The following is an 18,063-nucleotide window of genomic DNA, read 5'->3' on the forward strand; positions in this document are numbered from 1 at the left end:
AGCGCCGGGCTGGTGGGTATTGGCTCGGGCCGCCTCCCTCCGCTCCTCTCCGCAGCCAGCGGCCCCCTCCTCCGCCCCCCCTGGCCGCTGTTTACTCGGGCCTTGCCGGACGGAGCGCGCGTGATGGCTGCAGTGGCGAGCGGCTCCGGGCACCAGCATCAGCAGCCTCCGCAGTGACAGCGCCCGCCCGCCTGCCCTCTCCAGCGCAGCCCGGCCCTCGCCGCCGCCCCGCCCGGCCCCCGACAGCCTCGCCCTGCCGTGCGCCCCGCCAGCCCCAGCCCCAGCCCGGCTCGGCTGCGCCGCGGAGAAGATGGCGGATCGGGCGGAGATGTTCTCGCTCTCCACCTTCCATTCGCTCTCCCCGCCGGGCTGCAGGTAAGCCGACGCGCTTGGCTTGGCGCAGCCCCGCCCGGCCGGGCTCCGAGGTGCCCGGGGGTGGGCGAGTGGGGGCGGGCGGGCGGGCGCGGAATCCTCCGCACGGCATCAAACCCCACCCCTGATTGATGAGGTTGGGGGCTGGAGGGTTTCCTTAACCTAGAGCTGGGAGCTCACCCTGCAATGAGTAGGGGTGTCGTCAGGTTGGCCTCCCCACATTTGCCCCCGAGGCCTTCTAGGACGTAGAGACAGGCTCTCGACCCCAGGAGGACAGAGTGGGCAGGGGGAAATATACCCCCCAAGGCCTGGCTGTTCTCTGCTCTCGCCCCCCCCCCCCTCGGAAGAGCATCTGTTGGGCTCTGCCTCGTCCCGGAGGCCTGGGCCGGCCCCATACCTCTTACCACCAGACACTGGGCCTTCTTCGGGTCCCAGGCAAAGTCCCCCCCACGGCCTACCCTTACAAAGGGCTGGCCTCATCCCTTCCGTGCTGAGTACCCCCCATTGGATCCATCCCTTGCTGTTTTCGGGGGCTGGGGGGGTGTCCCTTGGGGAATTCCCAATTCAGAGACTGCTGCAACGCTGGAAGCCGCCACCCCCTCTGCCCCGCCCCAACGTGCCCTTGGGATCAACACCGTGCAGAGCTTTGCAAGCTCCCCCACATATTTTCTGCCTCCCCCTCCTCCCATCCATCCAATCCTTTAATGTGTTTGTTGCCAAACCCAGCAGATTTCGCTTGATTAATCTCCTTGCCCCGCTGCTTTGCAAGCAAAGTGGATCCCTTGGCAAAGCCCCAGCCATCCCTCGAACCTCCCCCCCTCCCACTTCTCTCACGCTCCAGGCTTTTATCTCCTTCTTCCCTTCCTGTCCCCACTGGGGGCCTTGGATCCCATTTGCAGAGGTGGGCCTCTTTTAGATGGATCTGGGAGGCCGTGGGAACAGGTGCTTCCTGGCTTGGCCTCCTGCCCTCCCAAAGTACTGGTGGAGAAGAGGAAGGGCCCAGGCCAGGCCAAACAGTAGCTGTGCCCACTGCCCAGGGCTCTATTAAGGCAAGAACCACACCTGGTTCCATGGGCAGGTGGCGGCAGGTGGCTGATGTGAGGCCCCACATCTGGGGAGTTGCATCAGGGAACGAGGTCCCTAACTGCACGCAGGGCATCAACGTGGCCTAAAAAGCATTGGTGATGTTCAGGGTACCTGGGAGGCTCCAGGTAGTCTCTCCCCACCCCCACCTCTTGAGTCCAGGAAGCCAGATCCACCTTGATGCAGCGATGCCACAGGGGATCCTGCTGCCTCCCCTCAGGGGCGGGGAGATCCAGCACGTTCCTCTTGTAACCCCTGGTAACTGCTGCAGAGCTGGTACAGTGATGTGTTGCGTTTGCTGCTGCTGCTGCTTATAGAGCCTACCTCTCCATCATCAGCGCTTGGAAAGGCGTCACCCTGGAGATGGGGAAGCAAATCTTGGGCTTCCTGAATAAGGGAGAGGAAGTTAGGAGTTGGTGCCTGTTCTGTGGGGCTCTCTAGAGCTGGAGAGATGGAGCTTCCGGGTGTGAGGGTCCTGGGAAAAAAACAAGGGATGCTTTTACTTGCATCAACCTCCAAGGTTGTGTCGGGTGAGGACTGTGCTGGACTCCAGCAACCATCGCAGGTCAGGTCAAGGGGAAGAGATGATGTCCAGGGGTCCCTGGCGGTTGTCACATGGGCCCACAGGGAGCATTTGGGGATGGTGAGGTGGCCAAAAGGTGTGGACTACGTTGAGGAGAGAGATGACTAGCTGCCTATGGCTCTCATCCGCTGTTTCTCTGAAGGAGGAGGTGGGAAGAGGGTCTCTCATCATGTCTGCCGTTCTCATACTCAAATGTGAAAGCACAGGAGACCATATCCCTCTCTAGGTAAAGCAGGCTCTGGGATGACCTTCCTTTTAACAGCAGTTACATTTCAAGACTTTTTCACTTATTTTGAGAGAGGATGCACCTACCAAAGGAATGGATGTTTGTGGATGTGCTGGGGAGACTATGGAACTCCCTGCCTCTTGAGCCACCAACTTGGGTGGCTTTGAAAAAGGATCAAACAAATTTGTGGAGGATAAAGCTATTTATTATTGGCTCCCAGCCACAATAGCTCTGTTCTGCCTCCATGGTCAAAGGCAGCGATGCTTCTGAATCCCAGTTGATGGAAACCACAGGAAGGGGAGAGTGTTTTGGTGTTCGAATCCTGCTTGTTGGTTTCCCACAGGCATTTGGTTGGCCAATGTGAGGGCAGGATGCTGGACTCGGTTGGCCTCCTTTGGCCTGATCCGGCAGGTTCTTATTTAATTTCTCCAACACCTCCAGGAGCTCACATAGCAGAATAGATCATTTGAGGGCTAAAAGAGCTGCAGCCTTTCTCAACCTGGTGCCCTCCAGATGTTTTGGGCTCCAGATGTTTTGGCCTTCAACTCCCATCAACCCCAGTCCCCATGGCCAGCTTATATAAAGTTCAGCTCTGGCAGTGAAGTCCACCAAAAGCCTAGCTAGATAACCAATGGGCATCTTAAGGTGCAAGGTGAAGGTAGAGTGGAGGACGTTCCAAGGGTTAAGCCTGGCGACTGAGGAAGTTCTCCTTTATGCTGCCACATGGTAGGCCTTGGCTATTGACATGCAGAACAGCTAAGAGAGTCTCCCTTGCAGATCCTGACAAATGGACAGATAATAGTAATAAATAATAATAAATTTTATTTATACCCCACCCTCCCCGGCCAGAGCCGTGCTCAGGGTGGCTAACATCAATAAAATTTCAGTAAAAACATAATAAGGAAAAAGAGAAAAACAATTTAAAATACAGGTTAAAATGCAATTTAAAATGCAGCCTCATTATAAAAGTCAAAACCATAAGGGGAGGGAAACGTAAGGGTCAGACTGAGTCCAAACCAAAGGCCAGGCGGAACAGCTCTGTCTTGCAGGCCCTGTGGAAAGATGTCAAGTCCCGCAGGGCCCTGGTCTCTTGGGACAGAGCATTCCACCAAGTCGGGGCCAGTACTGAAAAGGCCCTGGCCCTTGTTGAGACCAATGAAACCACCTTGCGACTTGGACCTCCAAAGTGTTGTTATTTGTGGACCTTAAGATCCTTTGCGGGGCATACCAGGAGAGGTAGTCCCGTAGGTACGAGAGTCCTAGGCCGCATTGAGCTTTAAAGGTCAAAACCAGCACCTTGAACCTGACCCTGTCTTCCCCTGGGAGCCAGTGCAGCTGGTAAAGCACTGGATGAATATGATCTCGCCCAGATCTGCCCAGGAGAAGCCATTCTGTCAGGTAACCAGGCTTCAGGCAGTGTCGGGCTTTGTAAGCCAGTATTGTTACACACCACCCAAATCTCCTGGTGGTGAGAGATTCCAGAAGTTCCAGAAGCAGTTACCCAGGTTCTCTTTCCTTGGAAAGAAGGTCAACAGAGATTGTGTGGTTTTATCTACACATTTATACAGCCTGAGACTAAGGAAGAGGGGTTCTCAGCATTAACACCCAACAGATCTTGCTTCTCCATTAGTCATGGCTTTGGACCCAGCGTAGAGCAAGCAAGTCTCTGTGTCTCCAGCTTCCAGCCTCTCCACAGCTCTGCTCAGACTCACTACTCTAGCTATTGCTGGGTGAGGGCAGGGTGTGGGGAAAAGGCCCACCCATTAGTTTGGAGGGCCCCATCGCTTAGTTGTAGCTCTTGCAGCGTGGCTCATTCTTTTGGGATGGGGTCAGTTCATGCCATCAGTGGCCAGTTCATGCCATCGTCTTGCAAAGAAACTTGTCTGAATAAGTTTTGGCAACATCTTTGGCTCCCAGTATGTTTCTGAGCACAATTCAAAGTGTTGCTGCTGACCTTTAAAGCCCTAAATGGCCTTGGCCCAGTAGACCTGAAGGAGCGTCTCCATCCCCATTGTTCTACCTGGACACTGAGGTCCAGATCCAAGGGCCTTCTGGCGGTTCCCTCGCTGCGAGAAGCCAAGTTACAGGGAACAAGGCAGTGGGCCTTCTCGGTAGTGGCACCCGCCCTGTGGAACGCCCTCCCACCAGATGTCAAAGAGAACAACAAGTACCAGATCTGAAGGCAGCCCTGTTTAGGGACGCTTTTAATGTTTGATGTATTACGGTATTTTAATATTTTGTTGGAAGCTGTCCAGAGTGACTGGGGAAGCCCAGCCATATGGGCGGGGTATAAATAAATTATTATTATTATTATTATTATTATTATTATTATTATTATCTGCAAAGGTGGAGGAGTAATGGAAAAGACAGGCTTGGGTATGTGGGGCCAAATCTCCATGTGCTGCCCCACCTGTGGCACATGGCTGGCTCTGCTGCATGACGGACCCAACCACAAGTAAACGCAGATGTGCCCTGGCGCATGAGCCAAGAGAGCATAACGGCATTGCTGGGTCTGTATGGGTGGGCGCAGCACATAGCAGCAATGTTCTGGTGGGCCAGGGGCACCGGCAGCCAGAGCAGGACCCCCCACATACACACATCCCATGGGAAAAGAAAGTCATTTTTCATGCAGCACATAGTTACGGTAAACTATGGGGGCCCAACCTAGATGGCCTCAGAAGAGGATTGGGCAAACTCATGGAGGAGAAGAGGGCTGCCCATGTGCGGTGTGCAAATTTTATGAAATAAATAAATGGAAAGGGCAATAAGACCTTCCAACTACAGGGTAGTTGATGTTTATCTGAAATACAATCCTTCCTTTGGATTCTCTTCATATCAAATCAGTTCTCCCCCTTTAATATTTCTGAATCTTAATTACAAAATGGGAACCCTGTCAAAAGCTTCCCTGCCCCCCCTTCATCATGCAGCAAGCTAGGTAAGCCCCTCTGACTCCTGTTGACCAGCCCCTGCCGGTCACTTCTGACACCATGTTGTGGAGGGGATGGCTCTTGAGTCCTTGTCACCAGCAGTAAGGGTCACGCCACATGACCATGCGTGGGATCTTGAGAATGCACCGGGTGCATGGGAACGTGGGGAGGTTGCCTTCTACCAGACTGGATCCTTGGTTCCTTCAGCTCAGTACAATGGTCCCTTGGTTCTCAAACTTATTCCGTTCTGGAAGTCCATTCCAAAACCAACACGTTCCAAAACCAAGGCGTGTTTTCCCATAGAAAGTAATGCAAAACGGATCAATCTGTTCCAGACTTTTAAAAACAACCCCTAAAACAGCAGTTTAACATGGATTTTACCATGGGTAGGCAAACTAAGGCCCGGGGGCCAGATCCGGCCCAATCAGCTTCTAAATCCAGCCCATGGAGTGTCTGGGAATCAGCGTGTTTTACATGAGTAGAATGTGTCCTTTTATTTAAAATGCATCTCTGGGTTATTTGTGGGGCATAGGAATTCGTTCATTTCCCCCCCCCCAAAAAAAATATAGTCCAGCCCCCCACAAGGTTGAGGGACAGTGGACCGGCCCCCTGCTGAAAAAGGTTGCTGACCCCTGGATTTTACTATCTAACGAGAAGACCATTCATCCGTAAAATGAAAGCAATAAACAATGTACTGCAGTCACACGATCTATCAGTAGCTGAACTGGGTTCCACACAGTCACAGAAACAAAACAAAAAGAGCTGCAAAAACACAAAATAAATACCAAAAACAGACAGACCTCAGCGTAATATTCAAAACAGAAGCATAACACTCAAATTGTCAGCGTAACACTCAAAACGGAAGTGTGGCACTCAAATCAGAAGCGTAACACTCAAAACGGAGCACGTTCGACTTCTGAAAAAAGTTCGCAAACCGGAACACTTACTTCCAGGTTTGCAGTGTTTGGGTTCCAAGTTGTTTGAGAACCAAGGCGGTTGAGAACAAAGGTACCAGTGTACTATCAGTACTGACCGTGGGGTCCTCAGACTGGTGGCGGGGGTAGTGACCCATCAGGTCTCTCCAGAGATCTCTTTGGACTGTTGTCCCCAGGCTATGCATCTCACTGGCCAACTTTTGACCCTCCTTGCATGATTTGGGACAGGTGCGATGTGTCCTCGACCTCCGATCATGCTTCTTGCTTGTCCGGATAGGGGTTAGAGCTGTTTAGGGTGTGTGTGTGTGTGTGTGTGTGTGTGTGTGTGTGTGTATAGATTTACCAGTCTACTATACAAAGATTTTTTTTAAAAATATCACATTTGTTGCTTTGCCACTTTTGCTTCTGGCTCCCAGCATATGGCCCGTGCAAGGCTACCCAGAATGAACTGCGGCCCTCAGTCTCAAAAAGGTTCATTAACCCCAGTCTCTGTGGACTGGAAGATGCTCTGCAAAGCCTCTGGTGAGAGTCTTTCCCAGGCCTACATGGAGATGACAGGGATGGGAGAGGCCTGTCTCTTGGTCCTGCCACCCTCATAGGTCTGCTTGGTGGGGGTGTGCAAAAGGGGCTTTCTCGGTGGCTGCTCCCAGGCAACTTTGGAACTCCCTGCCTAAAGAAGCCAGCAGGTTAAGACCTTTCTTGTTCCAATGGGTTTTTTGGGAACCGGCTGCTTTTAATGAAAGAGCTGTTTCCGTGCTGTTTCCGTAGTATTATCTGTATCCTTAACAGATTGTGTGTGTCTTAAATTGCTTTTTAATTATTGTCTTTTCCATGGTTTTAGCTCTTTCTGTTTTGTCTGTAAACAGCCTTGAGTCCGTATCTGGGGAAAAGGTGGGATAAAAATAATAAAAATCAAGTAATAATAATAATAATAATAATAATAATAATAATAATATTGCTTTCCACTGTCAAACACCACAACACCCATTAGTCACAATCCGCATGGTGGGTTGATGGGAGCTGTACTTTCAAACAGGCTGATCCAACCTCAGCATCTGGGGCCTTCCTGGAATAATTGAACTCCTTGCTTGGACTTCATGGGAGTTGTAGTCCAATAACACCTGGCATCTACCACATGGACTGCCTCTGATCTAATGGTACATGCACACTGCACATGGCGACTGGCCTCTGCCACCCAGAGTTTCCGACAAAGGGCCCTGAGAACGCAGCTCTGCAAAGCATTGAGAGGCTTCAAGCGATTCATTCCTGGCAATAATTCCTGGCTCTTTTCACGCAAGGAGCTGTTATGAGTCTTGGTAGGAGGTTAACTCACACATGGCTGAACGGACCCAGGACTGATTCATGTAGTGGAAGGCCTTAGGAGGAAATTAGAAGAAAGCAGGGAGTTGTGTTTTGGAGCTGGTGGTCCCCGGTGGCTTTTTGTATCATTAAACGCCACCCTGATCTCCAAGTGCTGAGAGACTCCTGGGGTTCCAGGCGCATACCCAGGTTGCGCTTCTTTGGAATGAAGGTCAGCAGAGACTGTGGTGTCCTTAGGATAGATGGTTTTATCTACCCACACACCCACACAACCTGGGCATAGGACTGGGGTCTCAGTGCATTAACCTCCCAACAGATATTGCTTCTCCATCAGTCGCAACTTTGGAACCAGCACAAAGCAAGCAGGTCACTTGTGGATCCAACTTCTAGCTTGCATCCACTCTCTCACACACACCTCTTTGGCTATTGTTTTCCAACCTAGCAGCTAGGTGAAGGGGGTGGAGGAAATAACCCACCTATTAGCCCGGGAGGCCCCCTCAGTTAGTTGTAGCTTTCCCAACCGAGCCCATTCTTTTGGGATGCTGATGAGGACACTTAAATGGCCAGCTAAGGTCACTGTTTTACCAAGGGATGCGGGTGGCGCTGTGGTCTAAACCACTGAGCCTCTTGGGCTTGCTGATCGGAAGGTCGGCAGTTCGAATCCCTGTGATGGGGTGAGCTCCCATTGCTCTATCCCAGCTCCTGCCACCCTAGCAGTTTGAAAGCACGCCAGTGCAAGTAGATAAATAGGTACCACTGCGGCGGGAAGGTAAAACAGAGTTTGGATTTGATATCCCGCTTTATCACTACCCGAAGGAGTCTCAAAGCAGCCAACAATCTCCTTTCCCTTCCTCCCCAACAACAAACACTCTGTGAGGTGAGTGGGGCTGAGAGACTTCAGAGATGTGTAACTAGCCCAAGGTCACCCAGCAGCTGCATGTGGAGGAGCGGGGAAGCGAACCCGGTTCACCAGATTATGAGTCTACCACTCTTAACCACTACACCACACTGGCTGCACCATAGTCGCCTTTGACTGGACTTAACCGTCCAGGGGTCCTTTACCTTTTTTTACTCTTTTACCAAGAAACCTGCGGGTTGGTTCAGCAACAGAATACTCTACTAGATCCTAACCACCACCACCCCTCACCTCATCTTGTCCAACCCCCAGCAATGTAGGAATCACAGCTAAAGAACTCGTAACAGATGCCCCCCCCAACCTCTGTTTTCAAATCTCCAGCGGTGAGGAGTTTGCTGCCTTTCAAGAGAGTCCGTTCTGCTCTTACTTTCAGAAAGTTCTTCCTAATGTTGAGCCGGATTCTCCTTTCCTATAGATCATGTGCTTTGCCTCTGTATTGAATGTGCTTTCAGCATATGGTGGGGGGTCTGCCCCCTAGGAACTGTTTTGCTCGTGCCGGGAATATTGTGCTGCAGGAGTTGAATCCAAGAACATCCTTGCATTAGTTGCTAGCAACACTTAATGGTGGAGAGCAGACAGCAGAGAGAAATTGCTCCCCAGGGACCGGCCTGTACCTGCTTGTTTTCACCTTCGCCTCGACTTCTTCCTTCATCTGTTGGCAGAGCTTAGTTTTTCTTTTCCTTTTTTACCAGATGGTGCACATGCCTGTCTTTGTTCCACTCTTTTCCTGGTTCATTTCTGATCTCTCTCTTTTTTTAAAAAAATAATTTTAATAGATTTTTCCTCATATTTTTAAAAATAACTTCAGACTTATATATAAAATAGCAAACATTTGGCTACCTACGGCTTCCATCCTCCTCGGCTGATGGTTTTCCAACTTACTCTCTGATAACTGCATTTTATTATTATAGTTATAACTATTAAATCCTTTTCATAAATAAAAATTATAAATTATACTTTGCAATAATTAATAAAATCATCCTTACAAAACTTCTTGTAACCCTACTAGCAATCTCAGTTGTTTACAGTCGTCTTTCAAATATACCATAAATTTATTCCAGTCTTTCAGGAAAGTTTGGTCTTCCTGGTTCTGAATTTTCCCAGTTAATTTACCCAACTCGGCGTAGTCCATCAATTTTGTCTGCCACTCTTCTTTCGTAGGCATCTCTTTCTGCTTCCATTGTTGGGCTAATAATAATCTTGCTGCAGTTGTTGCAAATAAAAACAGTCTTTTGTCTTGCTTATGTATTTCATTACCTACAATACCAAGTAGGAAAGCTTCTGGGGTTTTTTTGTTTTTTTTACAAATGTCTATTTCACTCTTTTTTCCCTTTTCTTCTTTTTTTTTGCACATCTGACTCTCTCAAAGTTATGTCTGCCTAGCTGGCTGTGCACATACTTAGCATTAGGCAGATTTTAAAATAACAAAAACCTAGCTGGACCAAAACAGTTTACCCTCAAGATCGCCTTCCCCACATGAGCCCACACAACTGCTTCAATGCGTGGCATTCTTACTGGCGACACATAGTGCCCATTACGTATTTGTAAGAATTTGATCATTCCGCATGGCAGCACCTGCGCTTTGGAACTCCCTGCCTGTTGAAATCAGGCAGCCCCCTTCACCCTTCTCTCTTTGGCAATGCTAAAAACCTTCTTTAGACAAACTTACCCAACAACCCAGATGCTTAGGAAGTTGTTGATTTTAATCCATTTTTGTATTTTAGCTTTTGTCTGTTTTAAGGTACAGTTGAGGGGCATGGGTGGCGCTGTGGGTTAAACCACAGAGCCTAGGACTTGCCGATCAGAAGGTTGGCGGTTTGAATCCCCGTGACGGGGTGAGCTCCCGTTGCTCGGTCCCTGCTCCTGCCAACCTAGCAGTTCGAAAGCACGTCAAAGTGCAAGTAGATAAATAGGTACGGCTCCAGCGGGAAGATAAACGGCGTTTCCGTGTGCTGCTCTGGTTCGCCAGAAGTGGCTTAGTCATGCTGGCCACATGACCCAGAAGCTGTACGCCGGCTCCCTCGGCCAATAAAGCGAGATGAGCGCCGCAACCCCATAGTCGGCCATGACTGGACCTAATGGTCAGGGGTCCCTTTACCTTTACCATGAGCTATACATGTCCATAGGGACGCGGGTGGCACTGTGGGTTAAACCACAGAGCCTAGGGCTTGCTGATCAGAAGGTTGGCGGTTCGAATCCCCGCAACGGGGTGAGCTCCCGTTGCTTGGTCCCAGCTCCTGCCAACCTAGCAGTTTGAAAGCATGTCAGAGTGCAAGTAGATAAATAGGTATCGCTCTGGCGGGAAGGTAAATGGTGTTTCTGTGCACTGCTCTGGTTCGTACTGCTGGCCACATGACCCGGAAGCTGTACGCCGGCTCCCTCAGCCAATAAAGCAAGATGAGCGCCGCAAACCCAGAGTCATCCACGACTGGACCTGACGGTCAGGGGTCCCTTTACCTTTTTAAGGCACAGTTGTAATATATATTTTTATTTTCTTGTTTGCATCTTTTTGTAAACAGCTTTGAGACTTGTTTGTTTTTAAGGTAAAACTGGGTATAAATTTTATGAAACAAACAAACAAACAAACAAACCAACCCTAAAGGGCATCTACCTAGAACCCTAGATCTTTTTCACATGTACCATTATCAAGGCAGGTGTTTCCCCATCCTATATCTGTGCATCTGGTTTCCCTAGCCTAAGGGCAGGACCTTACATTTGCCCCTACTGAAATTCATTTTGTTAGCTTGTGTCCAGTTCTCCAGTCTGTGAAGGTCGTGTTGCAGAATCCTGTTCAAATCTCTCACACAGATCTTAGGCATCCTTCTATCCATTTCTCAGTAGACCCACAGGAGAGCTCAGAGTCAATTCCCTGGGGGTCAATTTCTTTTCTTATCCACAAGGCTAACCTTATCAGAAGACCTGAGCCTTACTTGGCTGCCAGAGAAAATGAGCCTCTTTTCCACTGCCGAGTCATTTAAGCAACTTTGGCACTGCTCCCGCTCCGCCTCCCTCCTTTGCCAAGCGGGCAAGACATCTGACGGAGGGTCAGAATTTGCTGGGTGGTCACAAATGTGCAGCTCAAGGGACTGTGGTGGTGACTTGCCAAGCTGAGAAGGATTTGCTTTGTCTTCCCATTACATCAGCCAGCCTGTCCTCGCCCCTAGGCAGCAGAACCACCTTGCCCAGCTGGTGCCAAGGACTGTCCTGGCATCAGTGGACTGGTGGCATTTTGGATTACATTAATGGGAGCCTCTCATCTGGGATGCGGGACTCTTATCTGGGACGCGGGTGGTGCTGTGGGTTAAACCACAGAGCCTATGGCTTGCCAATCAGAAGGTCGGCAGTTCAAATCCCCACAATGGGGTGAGCTCCCATTGCTCGGTCCCTGCTCCTGCCAGCCTAGCAGTTCAAAAGCAAGTCAAAGTGCAAGTAGATAAATAGGTACCGCTCCGGCGGGAAGGTAAACGGCGTTTCCGTGTGCTGCTCTGGTTTGCCAGAAGCGGCTTAGTCATGCTGGCCACATGACCCAGAAGCTGTACGCCAGCTCCCTCGGCCAGTAAAGCGTGATGAGCACCGCAACCCTACAGTCGTCCGCGACTGGACCTAATGGTCAGGGGTCCCTTCACCCTTTACCTTTTAATGGGAGCCTCTTATCTGGGACTTGGGGGGGGGGCAATAATAATGATGTGGGTTTGGGGGGGGTCAGTCTGGATGACACCCTTGGCTCCCTTCCAATTCTTGGGGTCCTGTGCCCAGTGAGAGTTAGAACCCAATAGAGGACTCCACTGCTGAACTAGCCAGAAAAGTTTCTTTGTAAGAGAGTGACCTTATCTGGCCACAAGTGTCCTCACCAACATCCCAAAAGAAGGAATCAGGTTGCAAGAGCTATAACCAAGGCTAACGGGTGTGCCTTTACTGCCCCCCTCACCTAATTACTAGTTGGGAGAACAATCGCCAAAGGGTTTTACGTGAGCTGAGCTAGAAAGTGGCGAGAAGATGGAGACACAGAGATCAAACTGCTCTTTGGTGTATCAAAAGCTGTGTGTAATAGAGAAGCAAGATCTGTTGGAATGTTAAGCAACCAATCATTTTATTTGTATGCCACCTCTCCAAACATAAAACCATCCTCAAGGTGGCTTACAAAATATGAACAATTACATAATTACAAACGTAGCAAAAGTAGTCATATACAATAAATAAAATATCAAAAAGCACACAACCAAACAGAGCGATTTCCACATAAATCATAAGATCTAAACTAAAGATACCGAAAATTACCGGTAATACAGTCGTACCTTGGAAGTCAAACCGAATCCGTTCCAGAAGTCCGTTCGACTTCCAAAATGTTTGAAAACCAAAGCGTGGTTTCTGATTGGCTGCAGGAAGCTCCTGCAGCCAATCGGAAGCTGTGGAAGCACCGTCAGATGTTTGGCTTCCAAAAATAGTTCCCAGACTGGAACAGTCGCTCCCAGGTTTGTGGTGTTCAGGAGCCAAAACGTTCAAGAACTAAGCTGTTCAAAAACCAAGGTACGACTGTATCAGTAACAACAACAAACCTACCCAACGAAAACCCCTAAACAATCCCCTAGCTCATGCATAGGCAAACTCGGCCCTCCAGATGTTTTGGGACCTCAACTCCCATCATCCCTAGCTAACAGGACCAGTGGTCAGGGATGATGGGAATTGTAGTCCCAAAAAATCTGGAGGGCCAAGTTTGGGGATGCCTGCCCTAGCCCAAGAGTCTGTTCAGCAGCCTCAGCTTTTGTAGCTGGAGTCTGTCTGGGCCCCTCCCTCCCAGGCCATGTGGGAAAAGCCTGCAAGGCAGGGAGCAGGTCTTAATGCACTGAGCTTATGTACCTTATGTTCCGGTTCTATATATTTGCAAATAAAGCCAGATCTCCTGAAGACGCCACTGTCTCCGATGAGCTTCATTCTAAGGAAGCCAAACCTGGGTAAGTGCCCAGAACCCCAGGAGTCTCTCGGAGATTGGGGTGGCATGTAACAAAACTAACAACACAGCTGTGCCTGGAGTCCTGTCTCTGGCCTGTCTTGTCAGTTTGTGTTTTCTGGTCCCTTTCAGACTCTAGTGGGCAGTTCCTTCTCATTTTATCCTCTTCCCCGACTGAAGAAAACGACTTCAGAAGGCTGGAAACATCCAAGGGACCCGGTCCTCCTTGTCAGGCTACACCAGTGGCAACCAAAATTTTTTGGGGGGAGGCTCCCCCTCAGTTCCATAAACCCAGGGTTTTTTTCCCAGCCGGAACTCCCCAGAACTCAATTCTGGCACCTCTCAGGTGGGTGCCATTGCCATTCTAAGAGAACGAGTTAGGCCAGGGGTTGGCAAGGCTTACTGGGCATGGGCCTGCGGAGATCCTCCGTGGGCTGTACCGGCGCAGCACAACGCCAGACAACACATTTGCGCATGTCTGTGGCGCCGGAAACCACTTCTGTGCATGCCCAGACGCTGAAAATCGTGCCTGCACAGAAGTGATTTCCGGCATCTGGGCATGTGCAGAAGCGATTTCCGGAGCCGCTGAAGAGAGTCTCCGCACTTCGCTGCACCGGTTTAGCGCAGCGCACGGGGACTCGCCAAGTGGGCGACTCATGGGTTGGTTAAATGGCCTCCATGGGCCACTTTTGGCCCATGGGCCTTAGGTTACCGACCCCTGAGTTGGGCGTTCATGGTGAGTTCCAGCACCTCTTTTTCTAGAAAAATAGCACAGCATAAACCCATCCCCAGGGCCCCCTACCCGATAAAAAAAGCATTATTCCAAATAGCAGTTTGCACGACCCACTAAGGAAGATAACAGCACAAAGAAATTCAAAGCAGGAAGAATCAATTGCACCTTTAGTCAAACTCCAGTTAAAACTACTTCGTTTAATTAATTCAGCTAAACTGAACTTGATCCAGCGGCGCCAGCTATTACCAATAATTGGCTATCTTGTGATGACTCAGAATCGTAAATGGCCAAAGGAAATGGTTTTGAAAGCGACGACGGCAGAAAAACTTTATATATATATATATTGGTTTTACATAATTTTATACATTTTAACTTTCACCATTTCAAAGATTAAAATAAAAGGTTCTTTTGAACCTTCGGGCCTGCTTCCCTCCCTCCCTGGGTTCCGTATTTAAAATTAGATTTTCTGCAACTTTCACCATTATCCATCTGTTACATATCCATAGTTACTGTAGTTAATTCCACATTACAAGTGACATCACATTCCTGCCAATGATTTTAACTGTTTACAGTGGTCTTTTGAGTAAATTAGGAATTTACTCCAGTGAAATATACTCAGAGTCGCAAAGTGATTTCATGCTCTTTATTCAGCTCATAGTGGTGAGGAGGAATGAATGAATGTCCCCTCACAGTATCTGCTTTATATACATTATTTACACAATGGGCTGCACATGATTGGCTAATTCTGGAATTCTACTGTAAGCCAATCAGGATGTGGATTCACTTCTATCTGGAGCAGGATTGGGTGGTTCCTGCCAACCAATCATACTGCTGCATTGTTCTAGGACCAATCAGACTGCTGCATTCTGAATCCTATTGTTCTAGGACCAATCAGACTGCTGCCTTTTGGATCCTATTGTTCTAGGACCAATCAGACTGCTACAGTTTGGATCCTATTCAACTCAGTACATAACACCCCTCCCCTCTAAGTTCCAGTCCTGCCCGGGAGGTCGCATTCATAGTCCTCAAGGTATGCCGGCGGCCTACGTGTGCGTTGTGGCCTGGGGTGTTCCCTGGTCCGGGCTCCGGGTTCTGGCTCGTGTTCCAAGGATGCTGGCTGTGATGCGGCTGTTTGGTCTGGTGCAACCGGCTCGCTCAGTCGTGGTTCTGGTTCCGGTGTCCTTTCGGCCTCACGGGTCCTCTCTGTATTTACTGATTCTGCCTCTCCTGCTGGCCCCTCCTGCTCTATGGGCCTCACTGCCCCGCTGTTCCCTTGGGACTCCTCTGACCTGTCCTCCTCCTGGTTTTCTCCCGGGAATCGTCGCCGTATCTGGTCGCAGTGGCGGCGCCAGCATTGCCCCCCATCCGTTAGCACCTCGTACGACACGGGGCCAGTGACCCTGGTGATTGTGGCGGGTACCCATGCTGGGCCTGCCCCAAAATTCTTTGCGTACACTGGGTCCTGGGCCTCGAAGGTCCGGGGGTTCCTGCCTTCCCCCACCACTACCTCATCCTGAGCTCTATCGGGGTGAAGGCGGTCCAATCTGATTGCAAGGCGCCGGCCCATTAGTAGTTCAGCGGGGCTCCGGCCAGTCGTTGAGCTGGGGGTGCTGTGCTGTGCTAGAAGGAATGTGGCAAGGCGGTACTCCCAGTCCCCTTGCGTCATGCGGCGAAGGGTGTCCTTGGTGGTCCGCACCATGCGTTCTGCTTGGCCATTGGTGGCAGGGTGGAACGGCGCCGAACGGATGTGGCGGATGGCGTTCTGCGCTGTGAAGGTTTGGAATTCTCCTGACGTAAATGCAGTCCCGTTGTCTGAGACGAGAGTGTCAGGGAGCCCGTGGGTTGCAAACAGCCTGCGTAGTACCCGGATGGCTGCGGACGTGGAAGTGGACGGTACCAGTGCGACTTCCAGCCATTTGGTGTAGGAGTCCACCACTATGAAGAATGTTTTCCCCTGAAAGGGGCCAGCGAAATCCACATGCAGGCGTGACCATGGTGCTCGGGCGGACTCCCAGGACTGGACTGGGGCCCTTGGGGGATCTGGGCGGGATTCTTGGCAGGCCTGGCAGTGTTTGACCCAGGCCTCTATCTCTCCATCGATCCCCGGCCACCACACATAACTCCTGGCAAGGGCCTTCATTCTTACTACCCCTGGATGTGTCTCGTGTAGGGCTGTGAGGACCCTTTTGCAGAGGGGCTGGGGAACAACGACTCTGCTTCCCCATAACAGGCACCCCTTGTGAGCCGACAGTTCATGTTTGCGGGTTGTGTAGCCGGCGAATTCTGGCCCGGGGCTGCTGCTGGGCCATCCCCTCCACACCCAGTCCAGGACCCGGGAGATGACCCTATCTTTCTTGGAATGGTGTGCAACTTCTTGTGCCTGAATGGGGCGGTCGGGAAGCAGCTCCAGGCTCATAACCTCTTGTGCAGGTGCTGGGTCAGGGCCTGTTTCCGGTAGTGGTAGCCTGCTGAGGGCGTCCGCATGGCCCATCGCCTTCCCAGGTCGGTGAATCAGTGCATACTGGTAGCTGGCAAGGAAAATTGACCACCTGAGGACGCGAGGAGACAGCACTTGGGGGGTCTGCTTTTCGGGGGCAAACAAGCCAAGCAACGGCTTGTGGTCAGTCACCACGGTGAAGGGCCGCCCGTACAAGAAATCATGGAATTTTTTTACTCCCTTTACGATTGCCAGACCCTCCTTGTCGATTTGCGAGTAGTTCCGCTCGGTTGTGTTGAGTGTCTGGGAAAAGTACGCCACCGGTACCTCTCTTCCATCCGGGAGTTGGTGCCCCAGGACAGCTCCAATGCCATAGGGTGAGGCGTCGCATGCTAGCACCACCGGCAGCCTCTCGTCGAAGTGTGCCAAGACCGAGTTTGAGACAAGCAAGTCCTTGACTGCCTGGAATGCGGCCTCCTGGCGCTGGCCCCACACCCAAGGGGCCCGCTTGTCCAGGAGTCTGTGTAGGGGCTCCGCTACCGCCGCCTTGTGGGGAAGGAAGGAATGGTAAAAGTTCAATAGTCCCAAGAAGGCCTGAAGTTCAGTCTTGCTCTTGGGCGCTGGGGCATCACAAATGGCCCGTACCTTGTCCCCAGTCGGGTGGACCCCTTCTGCGTCCACCATAAATCCCAGAAAGTCCACCTGAGGCACTCCTAGTAGACATTTTTCCCGCTTCACCTTGAGACCCGCCGTCTGGAAACGGTGCAGAACGGTGCGGAGGCGGTCCTCAAACTCCTCTGGTGTGGGGCCGGCAATCAACACATCATCGAAGAAGGGGGTGACGCCAGGAATCCCTTTAAGTAGAGAGTCCATTATATTCTGGAATATGCCTGGTGCCACGCTGACACCGAATTGCAGCCGCTTTACCCTGAACGCTCCTCTGTGCGTCACAATCGTCTGTGCCTCTGCTGTGGCCTCATCTACTGGCAGCTGTTGATATGCTTGGGCCAAGTCCAGCTTGCCAAAAATTTTCGACCCAGCCAGGGTGGCAAGGACATGGCTGACCACTGGCACTGGGTATGCGTGGGCCGTGAGGGCCTTGTTTATGGTACATTTGTAGTCTGCGCAGATGCGGACCGAACCATTAGGCTTGACGGGTGTGACGATTGGGGTTTCCCAGGGAGCATTAGGCACCGGCTCCAGCACTCCTTGCTCTACGAGTCGGTCCAATTCCTCGTCTATACGGGGTTTCAAGGCGAACGGGACCCGGCGGGCCTTGAGCCTGACCGGTCGTACTGCGGGGTCAAGCTGTAGCGCAATGGGGGGGCCCGTATACTGTCCCAATTTCCCATCGAAAACCCCTGGAAATTCCTTGCATATGGCGTCCACGTCCACTTGTAAGCTAGTGTGGTTCACCCCGGTGACAGCTAGCCCCAGTGGTCCAAACCATGCCAATCCCAGTAAGCTAATGTAGGGGCCCTTGACCACAAGCAAGTCCAGTTGCCGCGTCCGCCCTCGGTATTGCACCCTGAAGGTCCCCACCCCCATTGTGGGGACCTTACGTTTCTGGAAGTCCCGGAGGG

General features: G+C 51.1%; 1 protein-coding gene across 1 annotated transcript in view; it reads left to right on the plus strand.

Annotated features, from left to right (window-relative positions):
* The first annotated feature begins 237 nt into the window (after positions 1 to 237).
* Positions 238 to 18,063, plus strand: part of MAPK8IP2 (mitogen-activated protein kinase 8 interacting protein 2) — a 56,776-nt gene continuing 38,950 nt past the window's right edge. The window contains exon 1 of the mRNA XM_081022694.1: positions 238 to 375. Within this exon, the coding sequence (XP_080878820.1) occupies positions 311 to 375 (65 nt within the window). The 5' untranslated portion in view covers positions 238 to 310. The remainder of the gene's footprint in view (positions 376 to 18,063) is intronic.

The sequence above is a fragment of the Podarcis pityusensis genome, assembly GCF_964106645.2.
Source record: "Podarcis pityusensis genome assembly, chromosome: 10".
In the NCBI taxonomy this organism is placed as follows: Eukaryota; Metazoa; Chordata; class Lepidosauria; order Squamata; family Lacertidae; genus Podarcis; species Podarcis pityusensis.